The 24,919-nt window shown below is 62.0% G+C and overlaps 3 protein-coding genes across 3 annotated transcripts in view; 1 reads left to right on the top strand and 2 right to left on the bottom strand.

Moving 5' to 3' along the window:
• Window positions 1–4,535, bottom strand: part of ATP2A3 (ATPase sarcoplasmic/endoplasmic reticulum Ca2+ transporting 3) — a 34,653-nt gene extending 30,118 nt beyond the window's left edge. The window contains exons 1-2 of the mRNA XM_031957384.1: window positions 4,461–4,535; window positions 3,890–3,972 (exon numbers count right to left, since the gene is read on the bottom strand). The gene's annotated coding sequence lies outside the window, so the exon portion shown is untranslated. The remainder of the gene's footprint in view (window positions 1–3,889; window positions 3,973–4,460) is intronic.
• A 4,993-nt stretch (window positions 4,536–9,528) lies between these two features.
• LOC116422157 (collagen alpha-1(VIII) chain-like) lies at window positions 9,529–20,660 on the top strand. The gene is made up of 6 exons (XM_031957321.1): window positions 9,529–9,549; window positions 9,754–9,837; window positions 11,555–11,637; window positions 12,012–12,044; window positions 20,049–20,064; window positions 20,349–20,660. The coding sequence occupies exons 1-6, from the start codon at window positions 9,529–9,531 to the stop codon at window positions 20,658–20,660; spliced, it is 549 nt and encodes a 182-aa protein (XP_031813181.1).
• ZZEF1 (zinc finger ZZ-type and EF-hand domain containing 1) overlaps window positions 18,081–24,919 on the bottom strand; it is a 41,524-nt gene continuing 34,685 nt past the window's right edge. The window contains 3 exon segments of the mRNA XM_031957320.1: window positions 18,081–20,933; window positions 21,212–21,365; window positions 22,748–22,913. Of these exon segments, the coding sequence (XP_031813180.1) occupies window positions 20,808–20,933; window positions 21,212–21,365; window positions 22,748–22,913 (446 nt within the window). The 3' untranslated portion in view covers window positions 18,081–20,807.

The following is a 24,919-nucleotide window of genomic DNA, read 5'->3' as shown; positions in this document are numbered from 1 at the left end:
GGCCAGACTCAAACTCATGTCCCACAAGGCCAAGTTGAACCAAATCCCTATGGTCATAGACACAGACGCGGGCACAGACACGGACACAGACACGGACACAGATGCAAATATGGACGTTGACACCAACAGACATAGACACAGATACAGACACGCACATTGACACAGATACAGACACGCACATTGACACAGATACAGACATGCACACAGATACAGACATGGACATAGACACAGATACAGACACGCACATTGACACAGATACAGACATGGACATAGACACAGATACAGACATGGACATAGACACAGATACAGACATGGACATAGACACAGATACAGACACGCACATTGACACAGATACAGACATGGACATAGACACAGATACAGACACGCACATTGACACAGATACAGACATGGACATAGACACAGATACAGACACGCACATTGACACAGATACAGACATGGACATAGACACAGATACAGACACGCACATTGACACAGATACAGACATGGACATAGACACAGATACAGACACGCACATTGACACAGATACAGACATGGACATAGACACAGATACAGACACGCACATTGACACAGTTACAGACATGGACATAGACACAGATACAGACACGCACATTGACACAGTTACAGACATGGACATAGACACAGATACAGACACGCACATTGACACAGTTACAGACATGGACATAGACACAGATACAGACATGGACATAGACACAGATACAGACACGCACATTGACACAGTTACAGACATGGACATAGACACAGATACAGACACAGATGCAGAACAGTGATACAGACATTGACACAGTTACAGACATGGACATAGACACAGATACAGACACGCACATTGACACAGATACAGACATGGACATAGACACAGATACAGACACGCACATTGACACAGTTGCAGACACAGATGCAGAACAGTGATACAGACATAGACACAGATACAGACATGGACATAGACACAGATACAGACACACACATTGACACAGATACAGACACGCACATTGACACAGACACAGATGCAGAATGCAGTGATACAGACACAGACATAGATATAGTCACAGACATTGACACAGACAGACATATACAAGGACACTGACACAGACAGACAGATACTGACACAGACACAGATGCAGACAATAATCTAATGTGGCAAATGACACATACACACAAAAAAAGTAATTCAAGGCAAGTAACTACAGAGGAGGGAAGGAGACAGAGGAGAGGAAGCAGGATCAGGAAGAGCTCCATGCAGAAGGTGCTGATGAGCTTCAGAGAAAAATCAAACTTCTAAGAGGCAGAGGAGTGGGGAAAAGGCATCGTAGGCAGGAGGCTCTGCCTGAGCAAAGGCACAGAGATGGGACATGACCTATGAGAGGATCAAACCGACGGGGTGCAGCTTCTAGGGGAAATGTAGAAATAACCTGATGGCCCCCTGGCCTTGGGAGTGAGGTAGTTAGCTATTTCTTCCCCTAGCTTTTAGGGAAAGTGGAGCAATACCCTGGCTTTGGGAGTGCTGCAGTTCCACAACCCATTGCTGACTGTCACATGACAGTCTGTGGGTCAGTGATAACAAAGTTTTGGAGACAATTAGCTACGTACCAGACTGCTCTTCGAACCCCCCTCTAAGCCCCCTCTTCAGTTCTCCATCTAAGCCATAAAATCAGCCTGTCAGTGACAGGAAGCACGGATCTCTTTTTCCTCTAAATCTATCTTCTTGCACTCGGTCCTTGGCTGAATCCTTTTGGCCCATGGCCCGCTTCAGTTGCCGTTACAATAAGTTCTGCCCTCTGACCTGGAGATGGGTCCGAGCCCGCAAATTCTTTTGCGACCCCTCTTGACACCGGTCTGGAACCCCAACCTTTTGGGGTCTCCTCTGAACCTCAACAAAATGAGATCTTCCTTGCCTGGCACATAGCAAGCATTTAGTAAATGCTTGTTTAGAAGAAGTAGCGAGTTCAGTGGTATCACAGGGTACAGGAAGGGGAGTGGTGGGGAACACAGCCAGAGCGTTCTGCTGGGGCCCCACCAGGAAGTCATTAATATCTGATCTTGGGGAACAGGGAGCCGGAGCCTGTGGAGCAAGGGAGGAGGGTCCTTTGCAGTCGTGTGGAGAGGGAGAAGGATGAGGGCCTGGGGCAGAATGGCCAAACTGAGGAGGCTGAGGGAGAGAGGGCAGGGAGAGCAGGGGGCTGAGGGCCCGCAGCCTGGCCGCTGCTGGGGTAGCCAGGAGGGAGGGGGAGGGCAGCCAGGCAGGAGGGGGAAGGGCAGTGAGGCAAGAGGGGGAGGGCTGGGCCAGTTGGGAGTGGAGGGGGGGGGGGAAGATTTGCATCTCTTTGCCGGTGAGCCGTTCTTCAGTCTGGGGAGATGCCTTATTCCTCTCAGAGGTGACTTCCCCCTCTCCAGGGAGCCTCTCATTTCCCAGGCAAATGGAGTGACCCCGCCCGCACCCAGAGCCCTCAGCACCTGGCCAGGCACAAGGGCGCACGCCTGTGATGGCAGCAGGTGTGGAGAGCAAGAAGGGGGCTATCAGTGCCCGGCCTGGGGTCAGGAGAGGCAGGGGAGGGAGCCTCTCCCCCTCACCCTCCCTGGGGGAGGGCCCGCCCATCCTGATCTTCTGGGACTCGTGCAGAGCAGCCTGGTCTGGGGGCTCGATCCCAGGGGGGCACCAGGCAGCCTCCCCTCGGAGTCTCGCAGATGCAGAACAGTGATGCAGACACGGATACAGACACGGACATTGACACAGACAGACACATACAAAGACAATGACACAGACAGAACAGATGCAGAACAGTGATACAGACACAGACCCAGATATAGTCACAGACATTGACACAGACAGACACATACAAGGACACTGACACAGACAGACCCAGATACTGACCAGCCTCAAGAGGCTGTGGTCCGGGGCCCCCTCCCCCGGTTTCTCCCTGGCTCCCCAGTGCCCCTGTGCCATCACTCTCACTCCCCCAAACAGCCGCCCCCCCCATTCCACCCTTGGCAGAGGATGGGCCCCGTCTCCCACCTCCCTCCACGGAAGGTGACTGCCGGCTGGCCCCCCGAGGGGCTCTCAGAGCCGGCTAATTCAGGTCTTTAGGGCCCGGGGGTCAGAACCTGGTCCCTCCCAGACCAAGAGAGCCGGACCTCCGGCTGGGACCTGCTGTGGTACAAATGGCCCCTCACTTGGACCCAACATGCCTACGTGCTGCCCACCAGGGCACCCCTAACTCTGTTCTTGCTGCTCCAAAGCGGATCTCCTTCCCCCCAAACCTCCCTCCTCCCTTTCACTATAGAGTCCTCCATCCTCCCAGTCCCTAGTGTCCCCTCAGTGGCCTGGGACCCTCTTTCTCACATCCCAGTGCTTAGCCTGGGCCCTGATACAACCACTGCCCACGCGATCTCAGCCAAGCACCAGGATTGTGGGCAGTGGCCGGGCTGGGTTAAACTACCCAGAAAACGGGGCAGCTAGATAGTGGAGAGAGTGCTGGCTCTGAAGTCCTGAGTTCAAATCTGACCTCGGACACTTAACACTTCCTAGCTGTGTGCCCTGGGCAAGTCACTTGACTCCAATTGCCTTAGCAAAAAAAAAAAAAAAAAAAAAAAAAAACTACCCAGAAACCCAAGGCGGTGCCCACAGAGAGCCGCCTCCCAGGGGCCGGGCAGAAGGGTGGGAGCCCTCCCAGAGGGCCTTCCACGCTCAGCCCTTTGCACACAGTAAGCGCCTAATCAGGTCAACAGGGGCAATAGTCCAGGCAGGGTCAGAGAGAGGGTCCGGGGCCCAGGAGGCGGAGGGTGGGGCGCCCTCACAGTGACGGGGGGCGGGCCGAAGGGGGCGAGGGGCCCTCCCCAGACCCCCCATACTCACAAAGGATACAAAGGCGGCCAGGAGGAGGATGCGCACCAGGAGGTCATCGAACTGCTCCAGCACCAGCTCCCACAGGGACTTCCCTGGAAATCCAAGGGACCCGAGTCCGGCCACCGCCTGGACGACCCCTCCTCAGGGGGCCCGAGCTCCGGCCCCTGTGGCTTGTCCCCTCCCCCCAGCAGAGAGGTGGTCCAGCCCCGGGCCTGGAATCGGACCCTGACTGGCCGTGTGGCCAACCCAGCGGTGCTTCGTCCGCGGGCCTCCGGGACCCGGACAGGCCGGAGCAAGTGGTCAGGGGGTTGGGGATGGAGGAAGCCCGGGGCCCTTGGCTACAGTCGGGCAGGCTGGAAGCCCGGGGCTGTGCCCCAAGACCTGGCCCTAGAACCACCCTGGCCTGTGTCCTCCAGGACCTGGCTTCCCAGCATGGGCCCCCAGCATGGCCCCCTAGAACCCTACCCCCCCAGGGCTGTGCCCTCCAGAACCCCCCTCCAGTGTGGCCCCCCTAGAACCCATACCCCGCCCCAGGACAAGGGACACCGGAGCTCCCGGAGCACCATCACTACTCACGCACCTTCCTCCGCCGGGAGTTCTGGGGGTTCAGCCGAGGTACAGGAAAGAAATTGGCAAAGAGAAAAGAGACCGTAAGTGAGGGGGTCGGGGGGGGGCTCCAGGCTGGGGGGGGCTCCAGGCCGGGCCTGCCCTCCGGCAGCTTCCAGGCGGGGTCCCAGGCACCCTGATTGAAGTGCCAGAGAGGGACCAAGGCCGCTACCAGGCCAAGAAGCCCGGAGGTGTCGAGGGGCCGTGGGAGCAGGGCCCGGTCACTTCCCCCTGCCCCAGGGTCACTGTGGCAATCTTAGAAAGTGCCCGACAACTCGTTCTGGAGGGCACGGAGAGGGGAGCAGCCCCCGGAGGGGCAGGCGGAGGAAGCCTCGTGGGAGGAGCCCCCCTCCCCATGGTGCCCAGGGGTCCGTAAGGGGGCCTTCCTGCAGAAGGACCCCCGGAAGGAGAATTGGGGTTCTTAAAATATTTGGAAAATGAAAAGCTTTTAAGGGGCTTCACCTTGGGTGAAGGAAGCCGGGGGGAGGGAGGGCGCAGGCGCAGCCCCTGGCCAGGGCCGGGGAAGCCGCCGGGCCCCCCAGGCTGAGCCTTACATCCCATGGTTCAAAGGTCATCCACTGACCCCTCCATGGAAACATCGGGTCCGAGGAGGGCGTCCGCCTGAGTGCCATCAGAGAAGAGGGCGAGATGGGGGCAATCACCAAGTTCTGGCTGGTGGCCCGCCAGGCCCCGAGGGCAGGGGCAGAAAAAGGGGTGGATGCCCTCTAGATTCAGGGCAGGGGGCCGCCCGGTGCCAGGAAGGCCTGGCGCAGGGCGGGGCCGGAGGGGTGGACGAAGGCGGCCAAAGGGGGGGGGGGGGTGGGGGGGGCCGGCCCCGCCGTGAACCCGGGGGAAGACCCCGGGGAGCCCAGAACGTTTGGGAAAATTTGGGGCAGGTGGAGGGGAGTGTGGGAAGGGAATGGAGTTTGGAGCCCTGGGAAAAGGGGGGAAGGGGCGCCCAGCCCCCGGGAGCCAGAGATTTCTGAGGACAAATGAAGTCCCGTTCTTCGGTGGAGATGGAGGGGAAAAAAAGTTCCCTGGAAACCGGGAGGCCAAAAGGGGTTTGGAGGGGGTTGAGGGGCGGGGGGGGGGCCCTGGGTGGGGGGGGGGGGGGGGGAGGTTTCAGGAGGGTTGATGGGGGCCTTGGGGGGGCCATTGAGCCCCGGGGGGGACCAGAGGGGCCGGCACCCAGCCACCCAGAAAAAGGGGAGCGGGCCCCCAGGGGGGTTAAGGACACAGGAGGGGGGAAGTTAAAGATTGGGGGGGCCAAAAAAGACCAGAAAAGAGGGGGGGGGAGTTTTACAGTTGGGGTTCAGGACACCCGCGGGGACTTTGGAAAGGCCCGGGATTTTAAGGTCTGCTAAGCGGGCCTGTTTGGGGGAACAGGGGGGGATGCACCCGTGGAATTTGCCGCATTTCAAGGGGCTGGTCATCCCATCTTTTTTAAAAGGGAGGGAGGAGGGGAGGGGGAGGAGGGGGGGAGGAGAGGGGAAGGAGGGGGGAGGAGGGGAGGGGGGAAGGAAGGGGGGGGGGGAGGGAGGGGAGGAGGGGAGGGAGGGAAAGGGAGGGAGGGGGAGGAGGAGGGGGGAGGGGAGGGAAAGGAGGAGGGAAGGAGGGAGGGAAGAAGGGAGGGGGGAGGGAGGGAAAGGGAGGGAGGGGAGGGGGGCCCGGGAAGGTCTGGGGGCCGGTGATGAGACCCCCGGGAGGGGACACGGGGGGGGGCAGGGGGCGTCCCGAGGGGCGCCACTGTCGGTTCTGGGGGGGGGGGCAAGGGGCCCACCCCCCCAAAGCCGGGCAGCGAGGCCCGGTCGGCTTTGAGCCCTGGCAGGGGAGGGCCAGGGCCCCCCTCGGGCCCCCCAACCCCCAGAGGTGGGCCACGGGGGCCGGGGCCCGAGGCGGGCGGGGAGGCGGGGCCCCCGGGGCCTGCCCTTTCCCACCAGCCCGCCCCCCTCCCTCCCCGCCCAAGAGAAACCCCCAAACCCTGAGCCCTTTTTGACCTCTAAACTTGGCCAGGCGAGACAGTAGGGTTAATCCATGTTCACTGAAAATGACCCGGTGCAGGGCCCCCCGGCCCAGGGCGAGGCGGGCACCGGGAGGCTTCAGCAGGAAGCCGCGCTCCGAGGCAGGGCGTGCCCGGCTGGCACCGGGAGCCTCTCCGGGAAGCTGCCGCCCCGCCTTGGGGGACTCCGCCGGATGGGGAGCGCTCTTGAGACACCTACTGTGCTCCGGCCTTGGGCCACGTCCTTCACTAAGGCTCTCACCGCGAGGGGGCGCTGTGGCGGGGTCCGCGTTACAGCTGAGGAAACTGAGGGAGAGGCGGGCGGGGGAGGGGCCCGGGAAGGGGGGAGGGGCCCGGGAAGTGGGGGAGGGGCCTGGGAAGGGGGGGAGGGGCCCGGGAAGGGGGCGCACCGGGTGCTCTCCCTCTCTGGGTGGGACTCAGGCCCCCGGTGGGGTGTGGGGTTCCGGCTCAGAACCCGGGGGGGGGGGGGGCCCCCAAACCTGGGCTGGGTGAAGGCCCCCTTGGCCCTTCTCTGGGGCAGGGGGCTAGGTTGGGGAGGGGGGCCCGGGGGGGGTTTGAAAAGGGCGGGGTCTCGGTGGGAGGGAGAAGGGGGGTGGGGGAGTTGGGGAGGGGGGGGGGGCCCCCGGGGGGGTTTTTTTTTTCGGCCCCTTTTTGGGTTTTGGGGGGGGGGGGTTTTTTTGGGTTGGGGGGTTTTTTTCGGGTTTTGATTTTTTGAGGGAGGTTTTTTTGGGTTTAAATTTGGGGGTTTTTTTCTTTTTTTTTTTTTTCTTTCCTTTTCTTTTTCAGTTGGTTTTTGGCCTTTTGTTCCTTTCCTTTCCCTCTCCCCCTTTCCCCTTTCCCTCCCCCGCCGCCCCCTCCCTCCCCGGCCCCCCCGCCCCGTCCCCTCCCCTGCCCCCCCCCTCCCTGCCCCTGCCCCGCCCCTGCCCCCCCGCCCTCCCCGCCCGGGGCCCCCCCCGGCCCTTCCCTTTCCCGGCCCCTGGCCCGGGCCCCCCCCCCCTGGAGGGGGGGGAAAAGGGGGCCCCCGTGAAAGCCACACGCCGGGGGCGGGAGGGGCCCTCAGGGAGGGGGGGTGGGGTCAGGCCGGCCCTGAGGCTGGGGCAGGGGCCGGGCAGGGAGGTGGGGGCCCCTTCACCCCCAAGCCGCCCCTGGCCCAGTCCAGCAGCTCCCCAAGAGCAAACCTGCAGCCCCGGCCCTCCCTCCGTTTCCCCCCAACTCCTAAAAAAGCGCTTTGGGCTCGGGCTGACCCCACCACGGCCCCAGGGCCAGAAAGGGTCAGGCCCCCTCCCCCTCCAGCGGGAAGGGCTCTGCCTGGGGTCTTCAGGGCTTGGAACTGGGGCTCTGGGACTCGGGCCCTTGGGCAGGGCCGGGCCGCCCCCAACCCCGGGTCCCGCTGCCGCCCACCGGCACTTGCTGTGGGGTCCCAGGCCTCTGTGCCCTCACCCGCCAGCCTCAGAGCGGGACCATCATTTCATTTTTGCAGAAAGGGGGGCCGAGGGCTCCGGGGCAAGGCCGACTGCCCAGGAAAGGGGGGGTCAGGATCGGAACTTGGGGCCAGCCCTTCCCCTCCCATCCGCCACTGGCTTTTCTGCCCCCCACAAGCCAGAGGCCCTCTGACTGTTGCTCCCCTCAAAGCCCTCCCCCATCCCCGCCCCGACAAGGAGACCGGGGAGGGCCAGCCCTGCTGGGAAAGGAGCCCATCCCCCGGGCCCGAGCTGGGGGGCCCCAGTTGCCAAGGCCTGGGGGAGAGAGCTTCCAGCTGGGCAAACAAGCGGAGGGCAGCCCTGCAGCCGCCCACTGCCCTTCTGTTCTGGGTGGGGCTTGGACACCCCCCTTCCCCGTCACGGGCGCCCAAGCACCGAACAGGGAGTGAGTCACCCCGGACACGGGGACCCCTTCAGAACAATCGCGAGGGAACCGATGCCTGGGCGATCCCCCCCGGCCCTTAGGCCTCGGGCCTGAGCCCTGGCAGTGTCCCCCCACATCCACCGATCAACTTAGGCTGCTGTGACCCCCTTTCCACTGCCCATGACCCCCTGCCCTCACTACCCATGATCCTCTGCTCCCCCTGCCCATGATCCCTGGGCTCCCAAAGGCCCAGCGGAGCCCAAGCTTTTCCAGCCTCCCCAGCTTCAGGCTCTCACCCTGGGGCAGTGCTTTGTTCTGACCCAAGTGATCCCTGGAGGCTCTGATGGGGGGGGGAGCTGTCAAGGCAGGGAGAGAAGGGGTCCTGGGCATCCCGCCTGAGGCTCTGGGTGCCGGGCCGGGCACTGCCCAGCTCGGGGCTCTCCAAGGCTCCGGCCCCTTCTGATGAGTGGAAGGCTGGGAAGGAGGCAGGTCGGGGCCATTAAGGGGGGAACATTCGAGCACCCCATTTATCTCCTGCTCCTCCTCCAAGTTAACTAAATATAGGAACGTGAAAAAAAAGGGAAGAGCAGCGATCTGCCCCGGAAAGATAATGTTTACACCAGTGACAGCTCCAATAAACAAATGGGAGCCCCGGCCTGCGCCTGACAGCTGCCGAGAGCAGCCAGGCCCCGCGGGCGGCGGCCAGGGCCGGGAGGCGCTGACCCGCCAGCACCGCCGAGGTGGGCACCGCGCTCCCGGAGGAGCGGGCCGGCTCCGGCCCCTGACGCAAGGCCCGAGGGCCAGCCTTCTCGGGCCCATTTGACAGACAGGAAAACTGAGTGACTAGGCCAGGCTCCCGCGGCCAGAACACTAGGTGTGCTTGGGGCATCCCCGAGCCCGCTGCCCCCTCACAAAGTCCCCTCCAGGCGCGAGGGGGGCCCGGGCAGCCGGGCAACCTCAGGGGCCGAGGAACCCCCGGTGGGAAGGGCTGGGGGCGCAGGGCAGGAGGGAGAATGGCCCGATCCCCTCGGGGCCAACCTTGGAGCCGGCCTTCCAAGGACAGGAGGCTGACGCAGGGGGAGGCCCCCAGTGAAGTCCGGGCAGGCAGGTGGGGGCAGAGGGGCTGGAGCCAGGCGCCCATTGGCCCTGCCTCGGGGCGTCACAAGCCCACCGCCCAATGAGAGCCAAGAACACCTGGGTTTTAAACCCCAACCTCGGGCCCCCCCCCGGCCCCTTTTAAAAGGCCCGGGGGCCCAAGGGGCCCCCCCGGGGGGCCCCGGGGCCCCTTTTTTCCCCCCCGGGGCCTAAAGGGGGGCCAAAAAAGGGGGAGGAAGGGGGCCCCCCCCCCCGGGCCCCCAAAGGGGGCCCCCCGGCTCCGGCCTTTTGGGGGGGGGGGGGAAAGGGGGGCCCCCGGGGGGTGGGGGTTTCCCGGCCCCCAGGGGGCCCCCCCAAAGGGGAAAAAGGGGCCCCGGGGAAAAAGGGAAAGGCCCGGGCCGCCCCCAAAATTTTAAACCGGAAAAAAAAAAGGGGGCCCCCGGCCCCCAAACCGGGGTTGGGCCCCCGGGCCCGGGCCCCAAAAGGGCCCTTTAAAACCCCCGGGGGGCCCAAACCCCGGGGGGGGCCCCCGGGGGCCCCGGGGGGGGGGGGGGGGGCCAACCGGAGGCCCTTTGGGGGGGAAGGGGGGGCCCCGGGGTCCGGGGGGGGGGCGGGGAAAAACCCCCCAGGGCCCGGGCCCGGGGGCCCAAACCCCCCCAAAAAGGGGGGAAAGGGGGCCCAAACCGGGGGGGGGGGGCCCGGGCCCCTTTCCCCTTTGGGGGGGGCCTGGGGGGGGGGCCCCGGGGGGCCGGGGGGGGCAGAAACCCTTGGCCCCCCCCCCCCCCCCCCAAAGGGGGAAGGGCAGGGGGGGGGGGGGGGGCCCGGCCCCGGGCCCCCGGGGGGGGGGGCCCGGGGGGGCCCAAAAGGGGGCCCCAAAACCCCCCCAAAAACCCCCCCCCCCCCCCTTTAACCGGAGGGGGAAGGGGGGGGCCCCGGGGGGGCCCGGGGGGGGGGGGGCCCGGGGGGCCCGGGGGGGGGCCCGGGGGGGCCCGGGGGGGGCCCCGGGGGGGGCCCCCCGGGGGGGGGGGGGGCCCCCCGGGGGGGGGGGGGGGGGGGGGGGGGGGGGCCCGGGGGGGGGCCGGGGGGGGGGGGCCCCGGGGGGGGGGGGAAGGGGGCCCCCGGGGGGGCCGGGCCCGGGCCCGGGGGGGCCCGGGGGGGGCCGGGGCCCGGGGGGCCCCGGGGGGGGGCCGGGGGGGGGGGGGGGGGGGGGCCGGGGGCCCCCGGGGGGGCCCCGGGGGGGGCGCCCGGGGGGGCCCCCCCGGGGGCCCCCCCCCCGGGGGGGGGCCCCCGGGGCCGGGCCCCCCCCCCCCCCCCTGGCCGGGGGGGGCCCGGGGGGGGGGGAAGCCGGCCCCCGGGGCCCCGGGCCCGGCCCCGGGGGGCCCCGGGCCCCCGGGGCCCGGGCCGGGGCCCGGGCCCCCCAAACCCCCCCTTTTAAAGGGCCCGGGGCCCCCCCGCCCCCCCGGGCCCCCGGGGCCCCCCCCCAGGTTGGGGGCCCCGGGCCGGGGGGGGGGGGCCCCCCGGCCCCCGGCCCCCCCTTCCCGGGCCCGGGGCCCCGGGGTGGGGGCCGGGGGGCCCCCCGCCCCCCCGGGGTCCCGGGGAGGCCCCGGGCCGCCTTCCCGGGCCCCGGGGTCCGGCCGGCCCCCCCCGGGGGGGCCCCCGGCCGCGGGGGCCGCCGGGGGGCCGGGCCCCCCCCCCCCCCGGGGGGCGGGGGGGGGGGCCGGGGTGGGGGGGGGGGGGGGCCCCCCGGACCCCCCGGCCGCCCCCCGGGGGGCCCCCCCGGGTTTGGGGGGGGCCCAGCCCCCCCCTTGGGGGGGCCGGGGGCCCCGGGACCCCCGGGGGGGGGGGCCCCCCCCGGGAAAGGGAGGGGACCGGGCCGGGCCGGGGGGGCCCCCCCCCGGGGGCCCCCCAAGGGCCCGGCCCCGGGGGGAAGGCCCCCGGCCCCCCCGGCCCCGGGGCCCCCCCCCCCCGGGCCCGGGGGGCCCCACCCCGGGGGGGGGGGGGCCGGGGGGGGGCCCCCCGAAAAAAGGCCCCCCCCCCCCCAAGGCCCCGCCCCCCCCCCCCCCCCGGGCCCCCCCCGGGGGGCCCTTCCCGGGGGGGGCCCCCCGGGCCCGCCCGGGGGCCCCCCCCCCGGGGGCCCAGGGCCAAACCCCGGCCCCCGGGGCCCAGGGGGGCCCCCCCCCCCCCCTGGGCTTCCTTCCAGCCCCCCGCCCCCCCGGGGGCCGCCGGGCCCCTTCCCCCCCCCCCCGGGCCCCCCCCCCCGGGGGCGGGGCCCGGGGGGGAAACCCCCCCGGGGGCCCGGGGGCCGGGGCCCCCCCCCCGGTCCCCAAGGGGGGGGTTCCCCCCCCCCCCCCCCCCCCCCCGGGGGGCCCCCCCTGGGGGGGGGGGCCCCCCCCGGGCCCCGGGCCCGGGGGGGGCCCCCGGGGGGGGGGGGGGGGGGGGGGGGCCCCGGGAGGGCCCAAGCCCGGGCCCGGGGGGGGGAAGGAAGGGGGGGGGAAGGGCCTTTGGGGGGGAAACCCCCGGAGGGGGGGGGGGGGGGAAGGGGGAAACCCCGGGGGGGGGGGGCCCCCGGGGGGTTCCTTTTCCCAAAGGGGGGGCCGGGTTGGGGGGGCCGGGGGGCCTAAAGGGGGGGGGGGGGGCCCCCCGGGGGGGGGGGCCCCCCCCGGGGGCCCCTTTGGGGGGAAAGGGGGGGGGGGGGGGGGGAGGGGGGGGGGGGCCCGGGCCCTTTTGGGGGGGGGGGCCGCTGGAAGGCCCGGGGTTTTAAAAAGGGGCGGGGCCCCCGGGGCCCCCTTTTTGGGGGGGGGCCCGGGGCCCCCTTCCCGGGGGGGCCCCCCCGGGGGGCCCGGGGGGGGGCCGGGAAGGGGGGGGAGGGGCCGGGCCCGGGGGGGGGGGGGGGCCCCCCCGGGGGGCCCCGGGGGGGGGGGGGCCCGGGGGGGGGCCCGGCGGTGGGGGCGGGGGGGGGAAAAGGCCTTTGGGGGGGGCCCCCGGGGGGTTTCCGGGGGGGGGGGAGGGGGGGGCCCGGGCCCCTTTCCCCCTTTTCCCGGGCCCCCGGGGGGCGGGGCCCCCTGCCGGGGGGGGGGGGGGGGGGGGGGGGGGGCCCGGGGCCGGTTGGGCGGGGGGGGTTCCCCAAAAATTCTCCCCCCCCCAGGCTTCCCCTCCCCAAGGGGGGGGGCGGGGGGGGGGGGGGGGGGGGGGGGGGTTTTGGGGGGGAAAAGGGTTTGGGGGCCGGGGGTCCGGAAGGCCCCCCCCAAAAAAAATTTTGGGGGGGGTGGGGGGGGAAAGGGGAAGGGGGGGTTCTTTGGGGGTTTTTTAAAAAATTAAAAAAGGGGTTTTTTTGGGGGGGAAAAAAAAAGGGGAAGGGGGAAAAAAAAAAAGGGGGGGGAAGGGAAAAAAGGGGGGGGAAGGGGGAATAAGAAAAAAAGGGGGAGAGAAGGAAGGGGAAAAAAAGGGGGGGGAGAAAGGAAAGGAAAAAAAGGGGGGAAAGGGGAAAGGAGGGGAGGAAAGGGGGGAAAGAGGAAGAAAGAAAGGGGGGCCCAGAGAAAAAAAAGGGGGGGAAAAAAAAAAAAAAGAGAAAGGGGGAAGGGAAAGAAAGAGAAAGAGGGGGGAAAAAAAAAAGGGGGGGGGGGAAAAAAAAAAAAAGGGGAAAGGGGGAAAAAGGGAGACCGAGAAGAGGGGGGGAAAAAAAAAAAGGGGAAAGAGGGAGAGAAGGGCCAGAGAAAAAAGAAAGAAAGAAAAGAAAAAAAAAAAAAAAAAAAAAAAAAAGAGAGGGGGAAAAAAACAAGAGACAGAGCCAGAAAAGGGGGGGCAAAACACAGAGACAGAGAAGGGGGGAGAACAGGACAGAGAAAAGAGAAGGGAAAGGGACCCGGGCCGGAAACCCAAAGGGGCCCGGCCCCTTTTCCCCCCCCCCCCCCCCCCCCCCTTTCCCCCCCGGGGGGGGGGGGGGGGCGGGGGGGGGCCCCGGGCCCGGGGCCCCAAAAAACCCCTGGGGGGGGGGGGCCCCCCCCAAACCAGGCCCCCCCCCCCCCCCGGGAAAAAAGGAAGGGGGTTTGGGGCCCTTTTTCCGGGGGGCCCGGGGGGGGCCCCCTTAAGGCCCCTTTTTTGGGGGGGGGGGAAGGGGCCCCCCCGGGGGGGGGCCCCCTCCCCCCCCCTTTTTCCCCCGGGGCCCCCCTTGGGCCCCCCCAAGCATTTGCCCCCCGGGGGGGGGGGCCCCCCCCCCCCCCTTCTCCTGGCAGCCCCCTCCCCCTTTTAAAAAAAGGAAAGGAAAGGGGGCCCCCCCCCCCGGGGGGAGGGGGGGGGCAGCAACCCTTTTCTCCCCGGGGCCGGGGCCCCCCCCCCCGGGAAAATGATCTTCCTGGTTCTTACAGCATCTTTTGGCGAACCCTGGGGCTTCCCACCCACAGAGTGCCGGCCTTTGGCCTGGCATTCAAGGCCCTCCGTCCTCCCTCCCCAGCTTCCCTTCCTGACCCTCCCCTCCCCGCTTCCGTGGCCCAGAGGGCCGGCCTCCGGGGCCTCGGGACTCTCTGCGGAGCCTGTCCCCCGACTCGCTGTTACCCGCCCCCCCCCCCAGTGTGAGCCGGTCCTGTCACCAGGAGCCTCATTTGCGGGAGGTTAAATCGGTCACCGAGCCAGAGAGCCCGCGGGCTAAGGGAGCCCCGCCCCCTCCCCCCGCCCCCGGCCACGGGCCGTAAGAACCCTTGCCCCGACACTTCCCCAGGGCTCCGGCCCCTCAGCCTCCCCAGGCCCTGGGCCTGCCCCGCGGGGGGAGGAAGCCGCTGCCACAGCGCCGGAGGCTGAGAATGCGCCCGCTCCCTTCCCGCCAGCTCCCCTTGGCCCCGACCCCCCTGGGGGCCGGAGCACCCCAGTACCCTTTTGTCTTTTGGTTTTGTTTTGTTTTTTTGTTTTGTTTTTGTTTTTGTTTTTTTGGTTTTGTTTTTGTTTCGTTTTTGTTTTGTTTGGTTTTTGTTTTTTTTGTTTTGTTTTGTTTTTGGTTTCTTTCGTTTTGTTTTTGTGGTTTTTGTTTTCCTTTTGTTTTGGTTTTGTTTTGTTTTGTGGTTTTCTGTTTTGTTTTTGTTTTGTTTTTGTTTTTTTTGTGGTTTTGTTTTGTTTTTGTTTGTTTTTGGTTTGGTTTTTGTTTTGTTTTTGTTTTGTTTTGTTTTTGTTTTTGTTTTTTTGTTTTTGTTTTTTTTGTTTTGTTTTGGGTTTGTTTGGGTTTTTGGTTTGTTTTGGGGCTGGGGGCAGTTTTAGGTTTGGGGCGGGGGCGGTGGTTGGGGGGGGGTCTGGGGTTAAGGGAGGGGTTGGGGCCGGGGTTTAGTTTTTTGGTTTTGCGGCCTTTTGTGGGGGGGGTGGGGTGATGGAGGGGGGGGGGCGGGGCGTTTGGTTGCTGGGTAAAAAAAGTTTTGGGGAAACAGATTGGGGGGGGCTTGGGCGGTTGGGGGGGGGGGGAGGGGGTGGGGGAGGCGGGAAGGGCGGCCGGTTTTTTGGGGGGGAAAGCGGGTGGAGTGGGGGGGAGGGTTGGAAGCCCCTTTTTGTTTGGGAGGGGGGGAGGGGCGGTGGTGGGGCCGGGGCAGGCCCGGGGGGCGGGGGGGGGCGGGGGGGGGGGGGGTGGGGCGGGCCGGTGGGGGGGGGGGGGCCGGGGGGGGGGGGGGGGTTTGGGGGTTTCCCCTGGGGGTTGTTTGGGGTTGTGGGGGAGGGGGTTTGCCCTTTGGTTTTTGGCCGGAGCCGAGGGTTTTTTGGGAAGGCCGGGAGGGGGGGGTCGGGGGTGGTGGATGTTTGGGGGGCGGAGGGGAGGACCGGTGGCCCGGGGGGGACGGGAGAAGGGAAGGGAGGGAGGGCCGTGGTTGGGGGTGGGGTGGGGTGGGGAGGGAGTGGGGGGAGGGGGGAGGGGGAGGGAGGGGTGGGATTAACGGGGGAGGGGATTTTTGGGGTGGTGGGAATTGCCCCATTTTAGGGCCCGTAGGGTTGATTTGGGTTTGCGGGCCGAAATTGGGCCGGTTTTGGGTTTTGGGGTGGCGGGGAGGTTTGGACCAGGAAAGCGGGGTGGTGGGCCCTTGGGCCGAAGGGAGGGAGGGGGGGGGGGTGTTTTAAATTTTGGAAATTTTGTTAATTACAACTTTTAAAAAGCATTTTCCCCCTTTTCCTTTTGGGGAATAAATTTGGGGTTTTTTTGGCCTTATTTGCCTTTTGCCCCGGTGTTGGTGGGTTTGGGTACCCGGGGGGTTGGGCCTGGGGGCGGGGAGGAAAACCGGGCCCGGTGTTTTTGGCAAATAAATTTTTCCGGTTTTATAATTTGGGTGGTATGGCTCCTTTTTCAAGGCAAATAAAAATTTTTAGGGAAAGGAAAGGAGTAAAAATGGGGCAAAGGGAGGGGCCCGGCCGGAGGGGGGCGGGCGGAGTTTTTGGAATTTTTGGTTTTCGTTTTCCCCGGAAAGCGGGCGGTTGCGGCCGGCAAGGGGTGTGAACCGGGCGGCTTTGTTGCGCCGGGTTGGGGAGGGGGGGGGGCGGAGGGCCCCAAAGCGGGGGGGGCCGACCCGGTGGAGGGTTGGGGCCTGGCGGTGTTTGCTGGGGAGGGGAAGGGGTTGGGGAACGTTTTCCCTTTTTTGGTGTTTTGGAAGGGAGGGGTTTTGAGGGTTGGCCCGACCGGATGGAGGAACCGGAAGGGGGAAAAGCCCGGTTTGCGGTGCCGGCGAAAGGGGCCGCGGGGCCCGGGGGGGCGGGGGGGGATGGGGAAGGGGTGTGGTGGTGCGAAATGGGTTGGGGGAGAAGGGGAAATGTTGGGCCCGACCATGGGCGGTCTGTTGGTTTTTGGGGTTCCTTGTTGTTTAATTTGGGAGTTTTAGGGGTGGGCGGGGGAAGTGGGAAGGAGGTTAGAGTGATTTTTGGGCCGGGGTTTTCGCCGGGGAGGGGGAGGTGGAAGCCAATTTTTGGGTGATGGGTTTGTTGGTGGAACGATGGGAGGTGATGGGGGTGTTTTGGGAGTGGGGGGGGGGTTGGGGATTACGCCCGGGAGGGGGCCGCCCCAAGTGTTTGGGTTTAACCACCCTTTCAAGCCGGGTTTACCTTGTTTTGGGTTTTGGTTTCATTTTGGTTAAAGTTGTATTTGGCTTTCTTTCGCCTTGGCTTTTTCCTTTTTATTTCCTTTCCCTTTTTTACTTTTAATTTTGGCCTTTTTACCTTTAACTTTCTATTTTTACCTTTTCATTTTTATTTTTTACTTTCCTTTTCCTTTTCCCTTTCTTATTTTCTTTTCCTTTTTACCTTTCAATTTTATTTTACCCCTTCCCTTTTAACTTTTTTACCTTTTTTACCTTTAATTTTATTTTCTTTATTTACCTTTTAAACTTTTCCTTTTTCTTTCCTTACCTTTTTTTTCCCTTTTGTTGGGTTTTGTTTAGGACTTTGTTTCTTTCCTGGAAATTTTCCTCCCTAATTTTGTTATTTGATAAAGATAAGTTTTGGAATTCCGTTTTCCTGGAAACGGGTTTTGTCTTTGGATCCCAACTTCCAGCAAAGGTCCTAAAACAAGTGGGCGCCTAATTAAATGTCCGGCCAGGGTGTCCCGATTTATAAATTTTTGAATTTCCAGGTTAATTGCAGGCTTTTTGGAACCGGAAAGAGCCCTCTGGGTAGATTTTGTTCTCATAATATAAGCCAACACTCCCGTAGGGCTTTAAGTACTTCTTTCACACACGCTATCTCAACACTGTCATGTGGATACTGTTGCCCATTTTACAGATGCAGAGACTCAAGTTCAAAGAAATGAGATGAATGTCCTGGGCTTCCCACCACTAGTTGATATCGGAACTAGGATTGATCCTCAGACCCACATTCACCAACATCAGCACCACCCTTCCCACAATGCCAAGCCGTCTATCACCGATTGAGACACGTAGAGTTTTCTTTTATTCTACAGTTGTTGTTGCTCGGTCGTATCGAATGGGGTTTTCTTGGCAAGATACTGTTGTGGTTTTGCCATTTCCTCCTCCGTTGTGTCCCCACTTTATAGATGCGGAATTGGGGTTAAGTGACTTGGCCAGGGTCATGCAGCTAGTTAGGTTTTTGAGGTCAAATTTGAATTCAGAGCTTCCCTGACCCCAAGAGCGGTGCTCCATCTACTAAGCCACCTAGCTCCCCAATTCTAAAATTAGTAACCATCAAAATATTGCAGTAAAATCTGAAAGGTGACCATGTAGAAAACCACAAGCCTCACACCAGAAAAGAGTAGATCAATAAACTGGGCCTGCAACTTAAAAAAACTAGGAAAAAAACAAAAACACCCAAATAAACACCCGATTGGAAATACCAAAAATGAAAGTAGAGATCAATAAAAGTGAAAGAAAACGATCAAACTAATAAATAAAAGTAGAAGCTGGTTTTCTGAAAAACAAAATGAAAGTGTTAAGTTCTTGGATAAAATTTTAAAAAGGGAGAAAACCAAATCACCAGCATCAGAAACTAAAAAATTCCCCAGCCGCCACCGAAGAGGAAATTCAAGAAATTTTGAGGAAACTGGAAATCCTTATTACTATGTCACCCAATTATGTGCCAATAAAAATCTGACAATCTCTGGGAAATGGATAAATATTTGCAACATAGAAACTGACCACATTAACAGAGGAGGAAATAGAATTCTTAAATAACCCTCTCTTAGCAAAAAAAAAAAAATCAGGTAAGCCATCAGTGCTCTTCCTAAGAAAAAAATCTCCACGATCAGGTGGATCTTGCAATTCTACCAAACGTTTAAAGGACAATTAATGGCGATGTTATATAAACTGTTTGGAAAAACAGGCAAAGGCGCAGAATTTTTATGACCTGAATCTGATGCCGATACCTAAACCAGGAAGAGCAAAAACAGAAAGAAAAAACTACGGATGAATTTCCCTAACGAATGCTGCTGCAAATATTTTAAATAAAATACCAGCAAGGAGATCACAGCAAAATATCACAAAGACAATATAGGATTTATACCAGGAAGATGAGGTTTTTCAATACTAGGACAACTATCAGCATAATCGACCACATCGATTAGCAATAACAACGATTTATTATAATGATAGATATATAAATAACATATAATTATCTCAATAGAGGCAGAAAAAATTTTTGATGAAATCTAGCACTAGAAAGTACAGGAATAAACGAAACTTTCCTTAAAAGGAGAAGAAACAGCTGTTTAAAACCACCAGTAATCATTATCAGTAAGAGGGCTAAGTTACAAGCTTTCCCAACACGATCAGAGGTGAAGTAAGGCCACCCATGATCACCACGAATGTTGAATGTTATATTTGAAATGCTAGCTACAGCAATGAAAGAAAAAAGAAACAGAAGGAACTAGAAGAGGCAACGAGGAAACAAAACTATCACTTTGCAGATGGAAGGAGGCTATACTTGGAGACTATTAGATAATCCACAGAAAACATCAGCACTTCTGTATATGTCCAATGGTTCAGCAGCAAGACATAGGAGGAGAGCTTCCCTTTAAAAGAATTCTCTAAATAGGTGGGCATCTCCCTGCCGAGACAAACCCGGGAACTACATGAGCACAATTACAAAACGCTTCCTGCACAAAAGAAGTCAGAGCTAAAGGAGAAGACTCTTAATTGCTAATGAGGAGGTCAAGCTAATATGACAAAAATGACAATTCTACCTGAATTCATTTTGTCAGTGCCACACCAATCTACCGAAACATTCTTTCAGAGAGTTAGGAAAAAATAACAATATTCATCTGGAACAAAAGGTCAAGAATATCGAGGGAATTCATGAAAAAGAAATGTAAAGGAAGGTGATCCAGCTGGGCTAGACTTCAAATTATATCAAAGAAGGAATTATCAAAACAATCTGGTCCTAAGGAATAGAGCGGGCGGATCAGTGGAATATCAAGTATGCAATGCACAGAGTACAGGAGCATAACAATTTGGTGTTTGATAAACCCAAAGATCCAAGCTTTGGGAACAAGAAATCACAATTTAATAAAAATTTCTGGGAAAACTGGAAATTGGTCTGGCAGCAACGAAGGTACAGACCAGCATTTTAGACCATGTACCAAAGGCCAAATTGGGAACGCGATTTGGACGTAAAAGGTGAGAGCAAAAGCAAATTACGAGAGCAAGGGATAGTTTACCTGTCAGATCTCTGGATAAGGAAAGAATGTGGGACCGAAGGAGAGATAAAGAGGATCATGGGAAGTACAAAGGTGACTGATTATGGGAGATTAAAAAGGGTTTGTACAAACAGCACCCGCATGGCCAAGATCAGAAGGAAAACAGAAAACTGGGAGAATGGTTTTTTACAGCAACTTTCCCTGATAAAGGTCTCATTTTTCAAACAAACAAAAGGCTCCCTGGCCTCTCCCTTACACCTCCCGCACAGCCAGCCACAGTGCTTTCTGAAGAACTCAGATCAGCACCCGTTACCGTTCTCCCCCGGGGGCCCTTCGGGGCCCCTCGCCACTCACTGACACCCCGGCACCTCTCGCGGCCTGAGCCGACCCCGGAGGCTCGGGCAGAGTGGGGGCACTTCCTCCCTGGATGCCCGCGGCGGACGGGCGTCTCCACACGTGGGCTGCCTGAGAAACTAGCTCTTCTTCTCCGACTCTGCTCCCCTCAGACCCTCCATGTACGAGGTAACCTGGGCTGTCAGGCTGCTACCTCTGGGCTAGCTCCTCTCAGACTACAGGTGTGAAGGTTTTATAAAGAAATGGGGAATTCTGCAAAACCTCTCTCTCCGAGCCGGGCTACTGGGTGGCACAAAACCGAGCCGTTCGGTGCCCATCCCTCCCACTGCTCAGGTCTGGCGGGCACTTGCTCCTCTCCGGACAGATCCACTCTCCTTTCTAAGCCCCCCAGGGCCCGGGCACACGGTTCACTGCCTGGTTGCTGAGACACCACGCAGGTCCAGATCCCCTAGGCCAACTGTGCGCACGCCTCTCCGGGCACCCACAAGTCCCTCCGGTTTCAGCCAACTTTCCTGAAGGCCCTGGATCGACCAAATGGTCCCCAAAAGGAGCCTGCCCGGCCTGGCCCACCCTTAAAAGTCCCCCCTGTGTTTCCAGCGGTTCCCTGGTCATCCCTTGCTGGTCTGCTCCGTAACTGGGTCGCGGTCCTCTCCCATTTTCCCTGTCATGGGCTGGCCCTGTCCCTCCCGGGCCATCCTGCCCAGGGGACCAAGGGCCTGCCTCAAGGATGCCTGGATCCAGGGCCTGGAGATTTGGGGCCCTGATGTGTAGAGAGTCCCTCGGGACTCTCCTCTGGCCCCCATCTCCTGTTAGCTCCTCTGGGGCATGGATGAGCCCTTCTCACCATGTCTTGGTCAACCGGCTGCCGTGTTTGGCTTTTTTTCTCTCTGAGGACACAACCCGGGAGCTGGTCACCTGGGGACCACCCCCTTCCTAAGCCCCTCCCCCCACCTCAGAGAGCTTACCTGGGCCGTGCAGCAGAGCAGGTAGTCATCCGTCGTTAAGGCGAGCAGGTAGTCCTGTGGGGAGCCTAGCTCCTATGGGTAGAAAGCGTGTCCGGTCAAATGGAGGGAGGGTCAGCCCGGTAGTAGAGTGGTTAGGGTCGGAGCAGGGGTGGGTGGACCTCCCTCTGGGAAAGCCATGCTCTGTGCAAGGGCGCCAGGGAAGTCCCATCACTTGCCCATCATATACCCGAGGGGGGGGAGGAGGAGGCAGTCGCTGCTAAGGTCCCATTCCCTCTAGGAACAAACGCCAGCCTGTGCCCAGTCCTTCACACTGGGTCGGGGGAGCAGGATGGAGGACAGGGCACCCTCACCTGGACTCTGTTCTCAGTAACAAGGAAGAGCTCCGTGAGGGCTCGGTGGAGGGGCAGCAGGAGGCCGGGCTGACTCACGTCCTGGCACAGACCCTTCTCCATTTGGGCAAAGAGCTGCCAGAGGGGCCGGAGTAGGGCAAGGTCACAGAGGTCGCTACAACAGAAAGAGCCAAAGGAGAGCGGGTGACCGGGCGGGATGCTGCAACATCCCAGAAGCCTCCAGGGGGCGAGGCGTGGGGGAGGTGGCCCAGAACCTTCCCAAAGGGTTCTAGGGGGAGAAAGGGGAGGTTCTGGAGTGCGGAGAGGCTGCTGTGGGCATCCCCCCGCCTGCGGTGCAGTTAACGACTTTCACGGGGGAGCTGCATGCATGGGGGGGTGCAGCTGAGGGCCGCTCATTTCTGAATGGCGAGGCCCACGGCCCTCTGCTCCCTTCTAGTCCTGGAGGTTTCTGAGCAGCTCGAGGACCTGGGCTCCCTGTACTTGCGGGCAGTGGCTGGTGGGCTGGGCCCTCACCCAAGGAGTCCTGAGGCTCACGGCCCACCGCCAAGCGGCCAAATCTCTCCGCTCCTGTCCCCTCTGGGGGGGCCATGGCTTCGCTTCTCAGCCAGCCAGTGATTAGGTCCCAGGCTCAGACTGTGCCCACCTCGGCGGAACGGCCCAAATTATGCACCGACGCCTCAGCTGGCACAAGGGAAGGCCACGAGCTCGGCGGGTGTCTGCGCACACGGCCCTCTGAGGCCGAGGCTCTGGTCAGCGGCCTGGGCCCAGCAAACCCATTCTCAGACGTTCTCTTCTTAAGCACGTGCCATTTGCTGCCCAAACCTTTGCCCAATGGGTCACAGAAGGCAGATTGGGAGGGAACCCTTAGCACGACCTCCCTGACGGGGACTGTCCAGCCCCTGCATGGGGACTCCACCAGCTCCCACCTCGGGGCGGACAAAGCTGCCCAGAGAGCTCCACCTGCGGCAGAAGACTCTGGAGGACTTTGGCACTTTCTTCCTCAGCTCGTTTTACAGGTAAGGAAACTGAGGCAAGCAGGGGCTGAGCCTGGATTTGAATGCGGCTCTTCCTGACTCCGGGCCTGGAGCTCTATCCACTGCATCACCGAGCTTCCCCGATTCCCAAGGACTCCAGAGTCTCTGGCCAAAGAGCAGCTGCCATGGCCACAGAGACCACCGGAAGTAGGCCACGCTCCAGAGGCACCACCGGGCCACATAAAACACACGTCCCCTCCCTCCACGGCCTTCCAAGCTTCCTGTCTGAACCGGCCCAAGGATAACAAGTGCCTCCCCATTGCCCAAAACCAGAGAACGGCCACCACTGGGGCCCCATGGGACTTGGCGTGTCTACACTGGGAGGGCCATCTTCCTGCAGGGGGTGGGCCCGAGGAATTCTCATGAAAAACGGCTCCGGAAGCCCAGTGGGCAAACGGGCAGGGAACTGGGAGCGGGAGCCCCTCATCTGGGTCCTGGGCGGCGCGACGCTGAAGGCCGTCTAGGAGGGGCGAGGGGGACCTCGCCCACCCGGCGTCCCTACCTGTGCCCGCGGCACTGCACCATCTTCAGGAGCAAGTGGATGGCTTTGAGCCGCTGGTGCCCGGTCTGGCGGCAGGCCACGCCCACCTGCCACGCCCAGATCTTGGCCAGGGGCAGGTGTGGAACAACCCTCTCCTCAGACAACATCTTCTTCAGAATCTCAAAGCCTGGCAAGGACAGAGGCAGCCCTTGGGCATCAGAGCGGCTGAGCCCAGAGGCCTGAAGAAGGCGGAGCCCGTTGGAGGGACCGCAGAGGCGCCCCGGGGTAAGGCGCGGAACAGGTCAGAAGGACACTCCCGCTCTCCCCACCAACCTCCACCCCGTCCGGACCTGTCAGGGAGGGTGGTACCAGCAGAGGCGACTGCTGCCTGCCGGGGGAACTCCTTCCGAGGCTCCGGCCCAGGCTCCCTTCACGGGGCTCTAAGGCCCTTTGCCTTTTGCACCCAGTCTTCCCGCTGGCCTCCCGTGACCCAGCCTGCTCGGCCGCGACACAGGAGTGTGGCGAGGAGCGGGGTTTGCCTCCCCAGTCCCTTCAGCTGCCCCGGCTGTCCCCGGCCATCAGGAGCTCGCTGCTGAACCCTGCCTGCCGGGGGCTCTGTCCTAACGTGATTCCTGCAGACCCAAGAGCCGGCCCACAATGCCGCTGTTCTGCGCCCTCGGCCTGACCTCTCAGTTACCCTTTTCCAAGCCCCAAGGCTGGGGATTTCCCAGCAAAGCCCCTGGAGGAAGGCAGCAAACTTGCAGGCAACATCAGCCCATCTCCACTGGGCTCTGCGAGCTGCAGGACGCCCCGGACTCACTTCTGCCGCCCTAACCAGTAGGCCCCCAGCTCAAATTGCGCTGAGACCCGAGGCTGCCCGAGAACTCCTAGAAAGTCCCCCCCACTTTGTTTTAACCCCAGAGGCCCAGAGGGGAGGCTCTCCTTGCAAAGTCAACCAAGCCTTCTCCCCGTGGGTCCCTAACACTGACCCTGCTGTCCCCGCCTCTGACCAGGGGATCCCACAGCTCTTAACCCTTTCACAGCAGAGTCCCTGGCACGCCTCTTGTCCCAGCCTCGTCCCTGAACTAAAACGGTTCTTCCCAAGGTCAGCGAGAACGCTAAGTGCCACGTCTCCAACGGTCAGCCTCGCCCCTTCACCGTCATCGCCCACTCCTGGTCAGCATCCCGCTACTCTCCCTGCTCCGGCCTGGCCGGCCCTCCCCGGCCGACGGCTATTTATTAAGTACGCACAACGTGCCCGGCGCCGCGCTGGGGATGCAGAGAGAGGCAAAAGCCGGTCCCTGCCCTTACGGGGCGAGTGAGCTAATGAGGGCGACAACACGCAACAGTAACTAGGTACTATGTACAAGTATGTCATGCACAGGATGAACCGGGAAAAAAATCAAGAGGGAAGGCTTCCTGCACGGGGAGGGATTTTACTTGGGGCCCGAAGGAAGTCCCAGGAATGAGAAGTCAAGGGGAAGGGCTGGGGGAAGAGTCAGAATTCCCAGAAGAAAAGGACAAGAAGTGGAGAGAACAGCTGGGAAGCTAAGGTCAGGGACTGGGGGGTAAGTGAAGGAAGGAAGGAGCAGGCAGGTGAGGAAGGGCTTTGGAGGCCAATAAAGCCTGGAGGGGACAGGGAGACACTGACGTTTATTGTGTAGGGGGCGACAAGGTCGGTCCTGTCCTTAAGGAAAGTCACGGATGGATGGGAGCAGGGAGGACTTGGGGCAGATGGCCCAGTGAAAAGGCTGTTGCAACAATCCAGAAGTAAGGTCAGAGGGTCTGCCCCAGGACGGGGCAAGGTCAGAGGAGAGGAGGAAGTGTAATGGACAAAAGACACTGTACAAGCGAAACTGACAGGAGACCCCCGGGGACGAGAGAGTGGGCATCCAGAGTGGCTCCTACGTTCCGAGTCTGGGGGGCTGGGAGCAAGGCTTTGTTCCCCGGGCACAGAAAAGGCGGGAGGAGGAGAGGGTTCAGGAGAAAAGATCAGTCCTATCTGGGACACCTGGAGCGCAATATGGCCACGGATGGTGTCCGGCCTGAGATGTCTCAAAGGCAGGGAGGACGGAGGGGCTGCCTGGGATAGGGAGGTGAGAAGCAGCAGCCAGAGTCACGGAATCCTGGGGTTCCCAGCCCGGAGGTGTCCAAGGCAGGAGGTGAGCCAAGGTGTCCCTGCTCAGGCCTCCC

This window comes from Sarcophilus harrisii, chromosome 3 (assembly GCF_902635505.1).
Source record: "Sarcophilus harrisii chromosome 3, mSarHar1.11, whole genome shotgun sequence".
NCBI classification, from domain to species: domain Eukaryota; kingdom Metazoa; phylum Chordata; class Mammalia; order Dasyuromorphia; family Dasyuridae; genus Sarcophilus; species Sarcophilus harrisii.
This window is presented reverse-complemented; position numbering and strand designations above follow the sequence as displayed.

Bases quoted from the DNA above. Each gene is read 5' to 3' on its own strand.
- LOC116422157 (XM_031957321.1), top strand. From the start codon at position 9,529: ATGAGAGCCAAGAACACCTGG. The intron at 9,550-9,753 runs GTTTTAAACCCC...GGGGGGGGAAAG, and splicing joins TGAGAGCCAAGAACACCTGG to GGGGGCCCCCGGGGGGTGGG. The intron at 9,838-11,554 runs GCCCGGGCCGCC...GGCCCCCCGGGC, and splicing joins CCCCGGGGAAAAAGGGAAAG to CCGCCCGGGGGCCCCCCCCC.